At 46.4% G+C, this 13542-nt stretch overlaps 1 protein-coding gene across 1 annotated transcript in view; it reads right to left on the bottom strand.

The window, feature by feature from the left end:
* EEA1 (early endosome antigen 1) overlaps positions 1–13542 on the bottom strand; it is a 641400-nt gene that overhangs the window by 34799 nt on the left and 593059 nt on the right. The window contains exon 27 of the mRNA XM_086919279.1: positions 8711–8831. Within this exon, the coding sequence (XP_086775405.1) occupies positions 8711–8831 (121 nt within the window). The remainder of the gene's footprint in view (positions 1–8710; positions 8832–13542) is intronic.

Raw genomic sequence — 13542 nt, 5'->3', positions numbered from 1 at the left:
TGCAGAGCTGCAGCGTAGGCTTTCACTTGGACCCTAGTCGCCCCGATGCCAGGAAAAGGCGGGTAGGGTGGCGACCGGCAAGGGCGCACGTCCCGAGGGGAACCCGCGCCCTCTGCCGAACGACATGGCCTCGGAGACAAGCTGCAGGACCTACTAGCTGGCGAGCGACGCCCTTGGGGCCATGGCGGAGGGCGATGCTGCAGTCGGAATCGGCAGCTCATGGCTTCCGAGGTAGGGGATGGACGCTGGGACGACACCGACCTGGATAAGCGGGCCAACAGCAATTTCATCCGGCGCTCCCACCGGGACTTTGGTTTGAGGTGCTGACAAGCTTCGCAGTCCGTAGAGTCAAGATGCTCGCCCAAACACGACATACAGATAGGGTGAGGATCCGTCGCTGACATCTGACGTGCACAAGAAGTACACATCTTGAAGCCTGAAGGCATTCGTACACTATTCCTCAACGCAAAGCATGAAAAGAAGGCCTGAAAACAGGCCAGGACACGGTCTGGTTCAACGTTTCACGTGGAAAAGAGAAAAAAACGGACGTCAGCGCGCCGGGGTGGGCTTATGTGACCTTGCTGACATCATGCCTGCAGACTACGTCAGGGCGGAGTCACGTGGTACCGCCCCCAGCGCGCAGAGAGGCTGTGGCAAAGTGAACTTTCCGCATCCAGTCTAACGCCTGGGGATAATTCTTCGTTAAGGAATCTGCGGCTCGTAGTCTCTATCAGATAGAAGAATGCATCCTACAGGTGTAAGGCAACCAATCAGCTGCCCAGACCCAGGTCTGACAGAACTCGCTCCAGTGTCAGTATTTTAATTTGCTGCCTGCAGGTAGGGATCTAGAAGGCGAAGGTGGAAAACTGGACGAAGGCCTCTGCCCTTATTTAGCTCAAGGAAATAGTAACAGTAAGAACCTGTCACTACCACCAAGACTGGTATACTCTTGATGTTCCCTTTGGGCAGCAGAAGTATATAAAAAGTGATAGATGGAATGCTTGAATTAATATGAGCCACTGGCAATTACGTGGGCCGTATTCCAGTTTATTGGGTCTTTGCACATAATGCCACCTCAGTTCAGACCCATCCATATGCAAATCAGTCTTGACCCCGCTCTAGTAGGATCGGTCCAGCCTGAACTGCCAGTCCAGGTACTCCCTCAACAGGAATACAAGCAACCCAGGACCAGTTTCACCCTCGCTAGGGCTTCTCAGTCAGGTGCTGCTAGGTTCCAATGGAACAGAAAGCACAGGAACCCATGTCTGAGCATATCCATCTTACTTAGGGCATCAGACTGGCATATGGGGTCACCATACCTCTTGCTGTTCGGGGGCACTGGCCCAACTGCCACAGCAGATGCCTGCATGATGGCCCCTCCTGGCATACTGGGTTACTGGCTGGCTCTTCATTGAGCAATCTTTACAGCCCACACCATGCGGCAATCTGTCCACAGCAGCACTTCCTGGCATATAGGGCTTACAGTCAACACTGCACCCGCGGTCTGGCCCGATAAACACACCAACAACAGTAGTTTACTTTAGGGAGGCACCCCTGTCATAAGGGGTTACTGACACCTCATTGTACAGAGCGCTGGCCCGATCAGTACAGCAATATTCAAGGCTCGCTTCATTGATGCCCTCACCCTGGCATACATGGCTCGCCGACTTCATCCTACACACGGGCAATGAACCGCTCGGTGCAGCAGACATTCCTCACACCTCGCTCAGGGAATCTACTCAACAGGATTCCTCACTGGACCTTGCTCCCTCCAACACACCCCTCTTTCTCACAGGACACACTGGCCTTGGCAAGCAGGCAGACGCTGGTGCTACAAACTATGGAACAGGTGATTCCCCGGGTGACGTCCCCTCACCCAGCAGGGAGACTAGCAGTCCTTGGCCCCCAGTCCTGGTCACAGGGAGAAGTCTTGCAGAGCTTGTCCTCCTGAACAATTTTTGTGGTCTCAAGCTGCCCTTTTTATATTCTATTTCCAGACACCAAATTAACTTGCAATTCCCTAGTAAAGTGGCACTACATGTACCCGGGGTTTGTACATTGAATGAGAATAGTGGGCCTGCATTAGTAATTGTGCTACTCATGTAAGTAGCCCTTTAAGCAGGTCTAAGGCCTGCCACTGCAGCCTGTTTCTGCAGTTGTATGCTGCCATTTCAACCTGGTAAATTAAACCTTTTGCCGGGCCTAAACCTTCCTTTTTAAGACATATAAGTCACCCATACGGTTGGCCCTAAACAAACCCTAGAGCAGCGTATTTAAAATGTTGGGCATGTACTTTAAAGTTTTACATGACCTGGTAGTAAAAACCTCTCCCATAGGATAGCATTGGGTTACCTTATTATGTTATGTAATGTTATGTTATTGCAACAGGTGATTTCCACGCATATAAATGACTCAGCAGGCGTAGCCAGGTGATGTCTTTAAGATATTTAATAAGTTAAGATACACAGTAACAGCCCCACCAGGAGCAGCCTGCTAGCTGCTCAGCCCATCCTCCAACTGACAACACTCACACCAGGCACCCAAGCATTCCACTCATGTCAATCATACCAACATTTTACCAGAACATTCACACTGGCTGAGCAGCTAGTTACAAGGTAAAGTTGAACACTGTAAACATAACATGAAGATACTACAGTTATGCTAGCATCACTTAGTATAGCGTGGCGAATCATCTCCGGAGGAATATCTCAGCACTTCAGGTGAAGTGCGAGACTAGAAAAACTAACTAAAACAGCCATGTTTTAAGGAGTTCTTATAAACTTTCCCATCTCAGTACACACGCAAATTGGTAGGGGAAGTGTATTCCAGTAGAAGGGGGTGAAGGAGGAGAAAGACCTCGCATCAAATCTAGAGGTACGGATCTGTGGAATTTAAATAAGGCTTTGTCTCTGGATCTCAGCAGTCTGGTTGAGTTATAGTATCGAAGGCTATTTTGTAGCTAGGTTGGGGCATTGCAATTCAAGTTATTACAGGGAAGGCAGCACATCTTACATAAAATCCTTTTCCTAATAGGTAGCCAATGCAAAGAGTGTTGTATTGGAGCATAGGGAGAACCAGACAGGAGATTGCACACAAGTCTGGATGCAGTATTCTGCACCGCTTGCAATTTAGACAGTAAAGTCTCACTGGCACCAACAAGTAGAGCACTGCCATAGTCAAGAAGACTTGTGATCAAGGCTTGAACTAGGGTTTTCCCAGAAGTAGAGGAGGGCCGAGGAAATGTTTTTTTCAATAATCGAATTGTGGCAAAACAAGTCCCTGAAGGGGTTAAGACATATTCTTACATGGACAACGAAGTGTCCGGCTTAACAAGAGGCTTTTGACTACATGTTTTGGGGACGGGGCAGGTCCAGGTCGGAGGGCCACCAGCCCGACTTTCACAGATGTTGGGCTTTCCCAAATAGGAGTATTTTGGTATTTTCTCCATTTAACTGCAGGCAGTTATTGGACATCCAGTAAGCTATCCTCCTTATACAGACAGAGAAGCGGTCTATCACACCTTCCAAATTGGGACCAAAGGAGATTACCAACTGTTTGTCATTGGCGTTAGATGTTGCTTCGAAACCACATGCCTTGACGATTTGTGCCAACTGGGCAACATAGATGTTAAATAATGTGGGGTTTAGTGTGGACCCCTGTGGTACCCCTTTTGCCACTGGCATGTGCGAGATTAAAAGGACTTCAGAGAGATGGTTTGAGTGCTGTCTTACAAAAAAATCAACTAACCATTGGAGAGCTTGGTCATAGGCCCTGATGTCGTACAGCCTGCAAATTAAAATATCATGGGACACTGTATCGAAGGCCACAGTTAGGTCCAAGACCGCAAGCATCATTAGGGTCCCCACATTCAAGGATGATCAGACAGTAAAGGAAACTATTGCAGTCTCTGTGTTGTGACGTGTTCTAAACCCTGACTGAGATGGACCGAAGAGGCTGTGATCTTCCAAGAATGTGAAAATCTGCTTATTTATGATACTATCCAAAAGTCTGCTGAGGAGAGGGAGCAGTGAGATAGGACGATAATTAGAGGGATTATTAGGGTCAGGATTATGCTTTTTTAAGATGGGGAAACTTGGGAAGTTTTCCAGACAATAGGGACTGAATCAGAGTCCATGTAGAGATTAAATAGGGACATAATCGTGGGAGAATTTGAGTTGGAGACACTTGCCATAATACAGGGAGGGCTCAGGTCCAGGGGTGATACTGATGTGGCAGTCTCTAGCAGCCTCTGGGTCTGTTCCAAAGTATGACTAACAAAGCTTTCCAAATGAGAAATGGCCTTAGGAGAAGGCAGACTGAGGTCAAAAAGATTGTCAGGTTGGCTCTGGTTTGGAGGGAATTTCGCATAAATATTGTTTATTTTTACTTCAAAAAGATTGGCTAGTGAGTCGCATAACTCTAGTGAAGCCAGGATCACACGCATGCACACGAGGTTTAAAAAAATCATTGAGTGATTTGAAGAGAAATTTTGTGGAATTCGTTTGATCTTATTTTTAGTAAAGGTTCTTCGGGACGTTTTGATAGCATTACATTAGCTCTTCAACAGCATTTTTAATTCTTGTTTGTCGGTGGGAGCATAGGTCCTTTGCCAAAACCTCCCAGCCTTTTGCACTTTCACCAGCTTACGTTGGCTGACATCCGGAGGGCTTGGTATCTGCTGGGGGTAGCAGGAGTCTGTCTAAGAAGGGCGATTTGATCAAGTGCTTGGGAAAAGAAGTCATGAAAATTTGCCAGCGTAGTTTCCATAGTTACCCTCTTTAATGGTAAAGTCAGATTTTTAGTCACAGTTCTGGAAATGACACTTCTCGAAGTTGGCATTTTCTTGTCCCAACCATTTGGGGTCTACTGCTTGTATCCTTGATCAAGTGTAGTTGGCAGTTGGTCTTTGTGTATTGGCCAACCGGAGTTCACAAGAGGGGAGGAGCAGTCACCTACCATACTTACACATCAAAAAGGCTAAGCCCGAGCACTCTCACTAAGGGTTTGTCACTAGTACTTCATGTCACAAGTCAAGCTGGGTCCAGGGCAAGGAGGAAGGGGATGCCTAACACCTCAGGGGATGAAGCCTTTCGAAACTTCCCGCACTTCAAAATGGACACCAGGTATAAATATTGAACTTCACACCCCAACTCTTCAGTAAACATCTGGACCTGTGAAAGCCTAAGACGGCTTGCTGTGCTGCTTTGCTTCAAGGAGGACTGCCACTCCCGTTCTCTCCTGCCCGAGTGAGAAGGACTGGACTTGCATCGTGGTACCATGGCCACCAGAGTGATTCCACATGCCTGCTGGTCGGCCTAATGATCATAAGCCTCAGAGCAGGCTTCCTCAAAATTCAGCCCAGCACCGGGACACTGTTAACTGTGGGCCCTGCCCTCCCCTCTTAAGTGGTGCCACCCCAATCCTGGGCCGTTGGAATTGGGCCTGAAGGTGTGGTATACATTGGAACAGATGCAAAGCCTCACCACACAGTTGTCAGCATCATCAGAATCTATGCCAAGCCACGCAAAGCCTCAACGCACTGCAGCCAGCTCCACTGGAATCACCACAAAGCGATGCAAAGCACCCCCATCGACACTGCACAGCTCACCCAAAGTTAGCAAAGTGATGCAAAGCCCTGCAAAGCCTCACCGCACAGCTTCATCGGAACAGATGACAAGTAGCCTCCAAAAGCAATTCAGTGTACCAGGATTTACAACACTTTGTTCAGCGGGTCTAACTAGGTCCCTTGTTTTTTTTTTCTTTATGTAGTGATAGAAAAACATTCTTGCTGGTTAGCAGCACGCCACACTGTCCAGTGAAGATCTTTGGTAAAGTGTTATATTCACAAGTCAAGTCTCACAGTGTGTGCTTTTCCATTGTGTGGTAATGTGTGCTTTTCATCTTTTGCTCTGTTATAAGAAAGGGTTATGTGATATTTTGTGTTCACATTCCCTGTATCTGGAAGGAGGTGTTTGAAATAGTGATAATAAATGATAATGTAGTGTGCTTGAGAGTGTTTTTGTATGACAGTGTGCACACTGGACTTAGTTACAGTTTGAGGGAAGATGAAGCAGTACCTAGACCTATACAGATGGTTCTTTACTTAAGGGCCTAGCATGCAATAAAGATACCATACGTTACCTAAGAGACCCTTGCCTCATTCCTATTGAACCTTCCAGACATTGTAATATGTAAAGAAACTAATGAAGAGCATGAAAATGGGAAAATTGCTGGAATTGTATTTGGAAATCATTGCATCAATACAATTGTCACAAACTCAAAGTATTCCTGAGAGGAATAAAGAAAAGATTAAAAAGTGATGTTCTGCCTGAATACAAACTCAATGCTCAGCACAAAGAAATATTTGAAAGTCCCCCTCTGAGTGAAGTCACCATTTGTGATCCATCATGCACCGGTGGTTGAGTTCATCCGCCCTGGCATTCAGGGAACCTGCCAGGTGTTGAACCACCAGGGATATGCCTTGATGTTCCAGCCATGTCCAAAGGCGAAGAGCCTCTTGACATAGGGTCCATGACCCTAACCCACCCTGTTTGTTGCAGTACCAAATGGCGGTGGTGTTGTCTGTGAACACCTGTATTACTCTTCCTTTGACCGAGGAAGGAATGCCTTCAGTGCAAAACGGATCGCCTGGAGCACCAAAAGGTTGATATGGAGACCGGACTATGCTGGAGAGCAGAGACCTCTGATCTCCGCCTCTCCTAGGTGGCCGACCCAGACCCAAGAGTGACAAATTTGTCACTGTTGCCATCAATGCAATCAATTGAAGTTGCCTCCATGATCTGGACGACATCGGAAAGATTCCCTTAATGCTGCACCCACTGGAAATTCAGTTCCCACTGTGCAGCCCACATATGCCACATGGCATGATTCACCATCCCCAACCTAATAATATCATAACACATGGCAACTGAGCAGCCCACTGTGTTTAAAACAGGAGGTGTACTAAATCCATTATACTGCTTCATCCTTTACACTCACATAGGGCAAAACTCCCACAGTTCATGTGTATCAGTCAGTACTGTACTAGTCTAGATCAATAAACCACCCATCATGAACTTAACATGCATGGAAAAACAGAAGAGATCTGCCACATACTGCTGGCTAATGAGGGATTCTAATTTAGCCCATTACTTCAGGTGTCAACCAGCAACATACTATGACCAGTTTTGAAATCTCATAATAACCATCATATGTTGGATTATAGTAACAAAGTTCATACCAGCAGAACTCCCCAACACTTCTCTCCAAATATATGCCTTCCCAGGACCTTTAACTTAAAACTAAAAATCTCAGAATAGAAAAGCGAATGCAGAATCCACCTGAGCGGACTACGATCATAAGAAATACATAAAGGGATCTGCAGTTTTTAAAGCGGTCAGTTTATTGAAAATCAAAAATTTCAAGCCTTAGCTCAAGCTTCACATCACATAATAACGGTACCTCAGTGGTCACCATGCTAAAGTTGGAAACACTTCCAACATGAATGTCCTTCCAATCATACACCCTATGTGGTGTAGTATGCTACCCACGAAGGGAAGCATTACAGTTTCCCACAGAGGGGTAGGAAGTGCGACATAAAAAGTTACAATAGAATTCCAGTGTTATTCTGGTGTCCTTGTTTACCCAGGACAATGGCATAGCAAATAGTTTCATTTAACTAGTTTTGGCATTAGAACCTTTTTTTCATTCTTTTTCTAAATGGCCTGCATTCCAAGAAAAACCTGCTTTACTCAAAGCTACATGTCTTAGCCCCACCCTTACACCTTTTTCATATTGATTTAACTCTAGAGACGTCAGAACATTCTTTCTGTGAGGTGAAAGGTATGTTAGTTTTCTTTTAGTATTTGGCCAACAACCATCACAAGTTCTTCTTTGTGGGGGGCTTTCAAATATTTCTTTGTGCTGAGCATTGAGTTTGTATTCAGGCAGAACATCACTTTTTAATCTTTTCTTTATTCCTCTCAGGAATACTTTGAGTTTGTGACAATTGTATTGATGCAATGATTTCCAAATACAATTCCAGCAATTTTCCCATTTTCATGCTCTTCATTAGTTTCTTTACATATTACAATGTCTGGAAGGTTCAATAGGAATGAGGCAAGGGTCTCTTAGGTAACGTATGGTATCTTTATTGCATGCTAGGCCCTTAAGTAAAGAACCATCTGTATAGGTCTAGGTACTGCTTCATCTTCCCTCAAACTGTAACTAAGTCCAGTGTGCACACTGTCATACAAAAACACTCTCAAGCACACTACATTATCATTTATTATCACTATTTCAAACACCTCCTTCCAGATACAGGGAATGTGAACACAAAATATCACATAACCCTTTCTTATAACAGAGCAAAAGATGAAAAGCACACATTACCACACAACGGAAAAGCACACACTGTGAGACTTGACTTGTGAATATAACACTTTACCAAAGATCTTCACTGGACAGTGTGGCGTGCTGCTAACCAGCAAGAATGTTTTTCTATCACCACATAAAGAAAAACAAGAAGTGTTTAACATTCTAGTGAAAAGAAACAGTTAAAAATAAAAAAAATGCAATATTAAAAATACCAAACTCAAGATAATTTCCCTGTTTCCAATTTCACTTATGTTTTACAAAAGACAATGTCACTTTAAGGAACACCATTTGTGAATCTTCAACTGATACAGTACAAAGTAAACTGCTTCCATACCTGGAGTGACTGGTTTTCTCTGCCCAACTCCTGCATTGCAGCAGTTGTATCATCTAACTTTCGACGAATCTCTGTAATTTTTGACTGCAGCTTTTCGATTTCTGCTTCACTTTTTAGACATCTGAAGTAGGAAAATAAATGTCAGTATGGGAGATTCAGCCTAAGGTCTAAGTTGCAGACTGTGGAATTAAGAGCTCTCAAGTCTTATCCTTGTTTTGCTATAACCGCATTTGTGCAAATATGCCTTCTATCAGTCTATTTTAGCTTCCTTATCCGCCAAAATTGGGAGTAATAAGACAGAGTGAATAGCACTATTAAGCACTACATTTGTCCTTCTTTTTAACACAAAACTAAACAGTTCATCCAAGAAAGAACTAAAGGTGCTATTCCTTTGTTTTACACTTAATATAGTAAATGTGTTTCTGAGTATAGAATGAATACTGCAACATATGATTAGATTGCCTTACTGTGAATATTGCTTATTATTACTGTGATTATATTTCAAAAGTGTTCACGGTTATTATTTGTAAATTGAATCCAAATGGGCCTGCAGGCAAATAGAAAGGCACCAAGTAATCTAAAGGGTACAAACGCAAATTTTCGGTTTACTTTCAGGTTATATGAACATAATGTTCCTATAGACACTGTTTTTAAATTTACAATATACCCTTCAATTTCTGTGTTTCCTCACTGATATCTATCACACATTCCACATTAGTTTGATTAAAAGTTTTAAAACATTTCTAAATGGTTTATCTTTTTCAACACCTGTGAGTTGCGGTGGTGTTGTGGAGGTTACGAACGTCCCGTTGATCCTGGGACTGACTCCTGTGTTGCTGCCGCTGCCCCTCGCCGCACCCACTCCGCGGGTGCCGCTTCGCGGCTTCAGGAAGTGGGAAGCTGTCCCCTAAGCGCTGGGCTCTTGGAGGCGCTAGCAGAAAACATCGCATTGGCGCTCTAGCAGGGACTCGGAGGTCCAGGAGTCCCTGCTCTCCCAGGTGCGCTAGCGGACGCGCCCACCACCAGACACGCCCCCCGCCTGCAAAGTGCTTACTTAACGCCCTGCTAGGCGCTCAGCGGGACGCCGAGCGAAGGCCGAGCAAAGGGCGGGCAGTCTGTGGCAGTCAGGGGCTGACAGAGGCTGGGCCACGTCCCTTTCCTATCCAACCTCAGTGCGCTCATACAGCCTGTGCGAGGCCCCCTGGGGTTCCCTACAATTATGTCTACCCGCTCTGGAAAACTTCTCAGGAGTGAAGGAGAAAGAGGAGCGATTGCCGGGAGCCCTGTTATTGGAACCATGGACCGCTTCATTACCAGGGTGGCGGCTGTAATAGAAAAGGAAATCGCTATGTCTGAGCGGCGCCTATCGGAGGTCTACCTCCCTGCAAGGCGTTCTTCCCTGGGGGGGGGGGCTGCTCAGGCGTTTACACCTGCCAGTGAGCGGGTTCACTCCGTCTCCCCCGCTGGCGTTTCTGGAGACTCTACAGACCCTCCCCAGTTGCTCGAAATAGGGCAAAATATAGACAGGCGGGAACTCCTGGCCGCCCTTCTCCCTAGTGGCACTGAGGAAGAGGGTGGTCTTAGTAAATCACTGCCACCAGTATCACCTAAACCCCTAAACGTAGCCATCAGCCAGCCTCCATCACCAATACTGCCCACTCCAACCATAGTAATACCAGATGAGGTGCCAGAAGGGGTGTCCCCTAACATTCAAACTCCTGAAACTAGGCTGGATAAAAGGTCCGTAAACAAAAAGGCAGGAAAACGTAAACAGGGTAGGTTGGTGAGACAGGCCGCTCTTTACCAAAGAGCAAAAAAGCCTTCTGGAATTGGTGTAAAAAAATCCCAAGGGGCCTGTCAACAGAGAATGAAGCGGACATAGAAGGGGATGTTGTGGTCTCTCCAAAGGGGCCACTCATAAATGACAACTCAGCTAATGTTTCCAATCTCTCAAAGCCCACTAACCCGGTAACTATCGAAAATATCCTGGAGAAGGTAAATAGTCTCCTGATGCCCCTACTAATACAGGTTAAGGGCTTGGGGGCGAGGATAGATAAACTTGAACAATCAACCCTTGACGGGTTCCATTCACTCAAAACCACATTTAAACAACTAGCCAGAGCGAGTGAAAACCTTGATATGGGTGTAAGGGGGAGCGAACTACCACCACAGAAAGACCCTAAACCCCCAAAATGTTTAAATAAGGCTGAAAGTAGTAGAGCACAAACCTCAGCTCCCAAAACTTCTTCCCCTTCCTTAGTAGGGCCAAAATCTAAGGGACCTCCAGTACACTTAGAGGCTGTTACAAATAAGCCTAAGCCACTCCCACAAAAACAGCAACAGACAGCTAGCGGTAAAGTGAAAGACACTCAAACATCAGGCACACGTGATAAAGCCCAAAAACTAGCACCAGGGAAAGTTATTAGACCTGTCCCCCAACCTACAGCTCCAACTACTACCCTATCGGCCCCTAGAAATCCAGTACGTCGGATCCCCCCAGTAAACCTCCCGCCAGACTGCCAACCTTTTGTTGCTGTTCTGGTAAATGTACCCCCTCTCAAGGAAGGCCAAATGGAAAAGCATCAATCCCTCAAAAATAAGTGCATCCATTGGCTCAAGTCAAACAAGCCAATCCCTTTGGGTGTGGATGGGATCATCTTAAGTGTTCGCAGGGTTGAGTGGGTAGGGCAGGGAAAAAAACCTCAGGAGGGGGACTGTATAATAATACATTTTCAAGACCCTAGAGTAGTGCCTTCCATCTGCACTCCAATTAGAAATATGGGGGCTCCGGGGGTTAAAGTAGTAGATTTATCCTACTTTTACCCTAGACATATTGTTAGCTTAACTGGAGGAAGTTTGAGCCCCCCCAGTTTCGGCCAAAATTGGGAGACATGTTGGGCAGGAGCTGCTGGGGGTCCAGAGGCGAATCCTCCGTGGATACCAGGGGCCCACTGACTGGAGGAGGCTGACCCCAGGATATGTAGGAATAAAGAATCTGTGAGTAGAGTAGACCCAATTGGAGTACCATCTCCCCAAACTGTCTCTCTCTCAATTGAAGATATTAGCGAGTTGACAACCTTTAAAGGTATTCCCCAAGATCCTTGCCCCCTTCAGGCACCCTTGAAGAGGGCCATAGACAGGGATTCTCTTGCGTCCAGCGACATTCCAGCTGTGACGGACCTAGCTTTTAAGGCTTTCAGCTGGAATGTCGCAGGGATTGCAAGGAAGTTGGCTCTACCCGATTTTACCGCTTGGGTGGATGAGCACTCCTTGTGCATCTTCCAAGAGACGTGGAGCTTGGTGCCGGTACACAGGGTGGGATTCTCTTCTCATTCCGTCCCTGCACGAGCTTCGGAAACAGGGAGAGGGCGACCGTCGGGCGGCCTACTCATTTGGGTTGCAGCCTCCCTTGACTGCAGTGTAGAGGAACTTTACACAGGCTTGCCCAGACATCCAAAACATCGCCTTAAAAGACCAAAGGGGAAGACTGATTTTAAATGTTTACAACGTCTATGCCCATGGGACTAAGGGTGGGAGAAAGTCACCCGTAATATCTCTCCTTGAAACCCTCTTAAATAAAACCCCACACAAGATGTGTACACTGGTAGCGGGTGATATGAACTGCACGTTCGAGCCCTTGGGCTCGGACGTTGCCATTGACCAAGATGAGGAGGATACGAGGCTGGGGGTCCCTGTACTGGACATCCCATCCGTCAGGAGGTGGTCAGAAGTGGCGCTTCAGCTATACTCCCTGACCCTTGAATTCAATCTAAGGGCAGCCAATGGGAGGTCAATCTCGGACAGGGGGGGGGGGGGCATACATACAATAGACCAGGACATACCTCCAGGATAGATTACCTGCTAATAGATGTATATCTATGGAAACACGTGAGGGATATGCTGGTGGTCGCCACGACTGAAAGTGATCACAACTCACTTTCATTAACCATGGATCATTGGTGGCGACCAGTAAGAAAGGGAGATAATAACCTGGTAGTTGTACCCCCCGACGAGTCTGAAGTCTCGCCCTGTGGTAGTCGTTTAAAATGGGCCAAATTGGTCCTCTCTGAGGCAAGGGTTGGGGAAATTTTATCCCTCTTAAATCATGCGATGTCAACCCTGGGGTCCCCCCCTTGAAGGGGTGGGTGGAGTGAGTAGACTTTTTGTTTCCTTAGTGGAGGCCTTGACAAACGTGTTTACCACTCACTCTAGTAAATCGGGTAACAAGAAATCTAAAAACCTAGAGGATGGCTGGTATACCCAAGTATGTAGGTTGCATAAGGCAAAGCTAGTAGAGGCAGTAAAGCATAAATCCCACATTGACATACAGGAAGCAAGGAAGGCTTACAACAGATCCCCTCAAAACTGCTAGGAAGGAGTGGGAAGACAAATTCTGGGATGACCTGCTCCAAGCTAGTAAAAGTAGGGACCCAAGGGCTTTTTGGAATGCTATAGCCAAACGGAATAGGCCCGAGGGAGCTATTAGACCCTGCAACATCCCGCCTCAAAGTTGGGTAAAACACTTTGGGGCTCTATACCTTCCGCCAGAAGGGGAACTGAATGCCAGGACGAACTTCCAACTAGTAATTGAACCTCACACCTATGACCTCTTTACCCCCTTGGAGATTGAAAAAGTAATAGGGTGGGTAGCCCCACGCAAGGCAGCTGGCCCAGACGGCCTTCCGGGGGACCTTATGAGGGCTTACCCAGTGGAGTGGGGAAGGGTTATCGCTGCTCTCCTCAATGACATTATGATGGGAGGGCCAGTACCCGAATCCTGGAAAGGGGCGGTGGTGGTCCCGATTTACAAAAAAGGGTGTAGAGAATCCCCG

The sequence above is a fragment of the Lissotriton vulgaris genome, chromosome 1_1 (assembly GCF_964263255.1).
Source record: "Lissotriton vulgaris chromosome 1_1, aLisVul1.2, whole genome shotgun sequence".
Classification (NCBI taxonomy): Eukaryota; Metazoa; Chordata; class Amphibia; order Caudata; family Salamandridae; genus Lissotriton; species Lissotriton vulgaris.
This window is presented reverse-complemented; position numbering and strand designations above follow the sequence as displayed.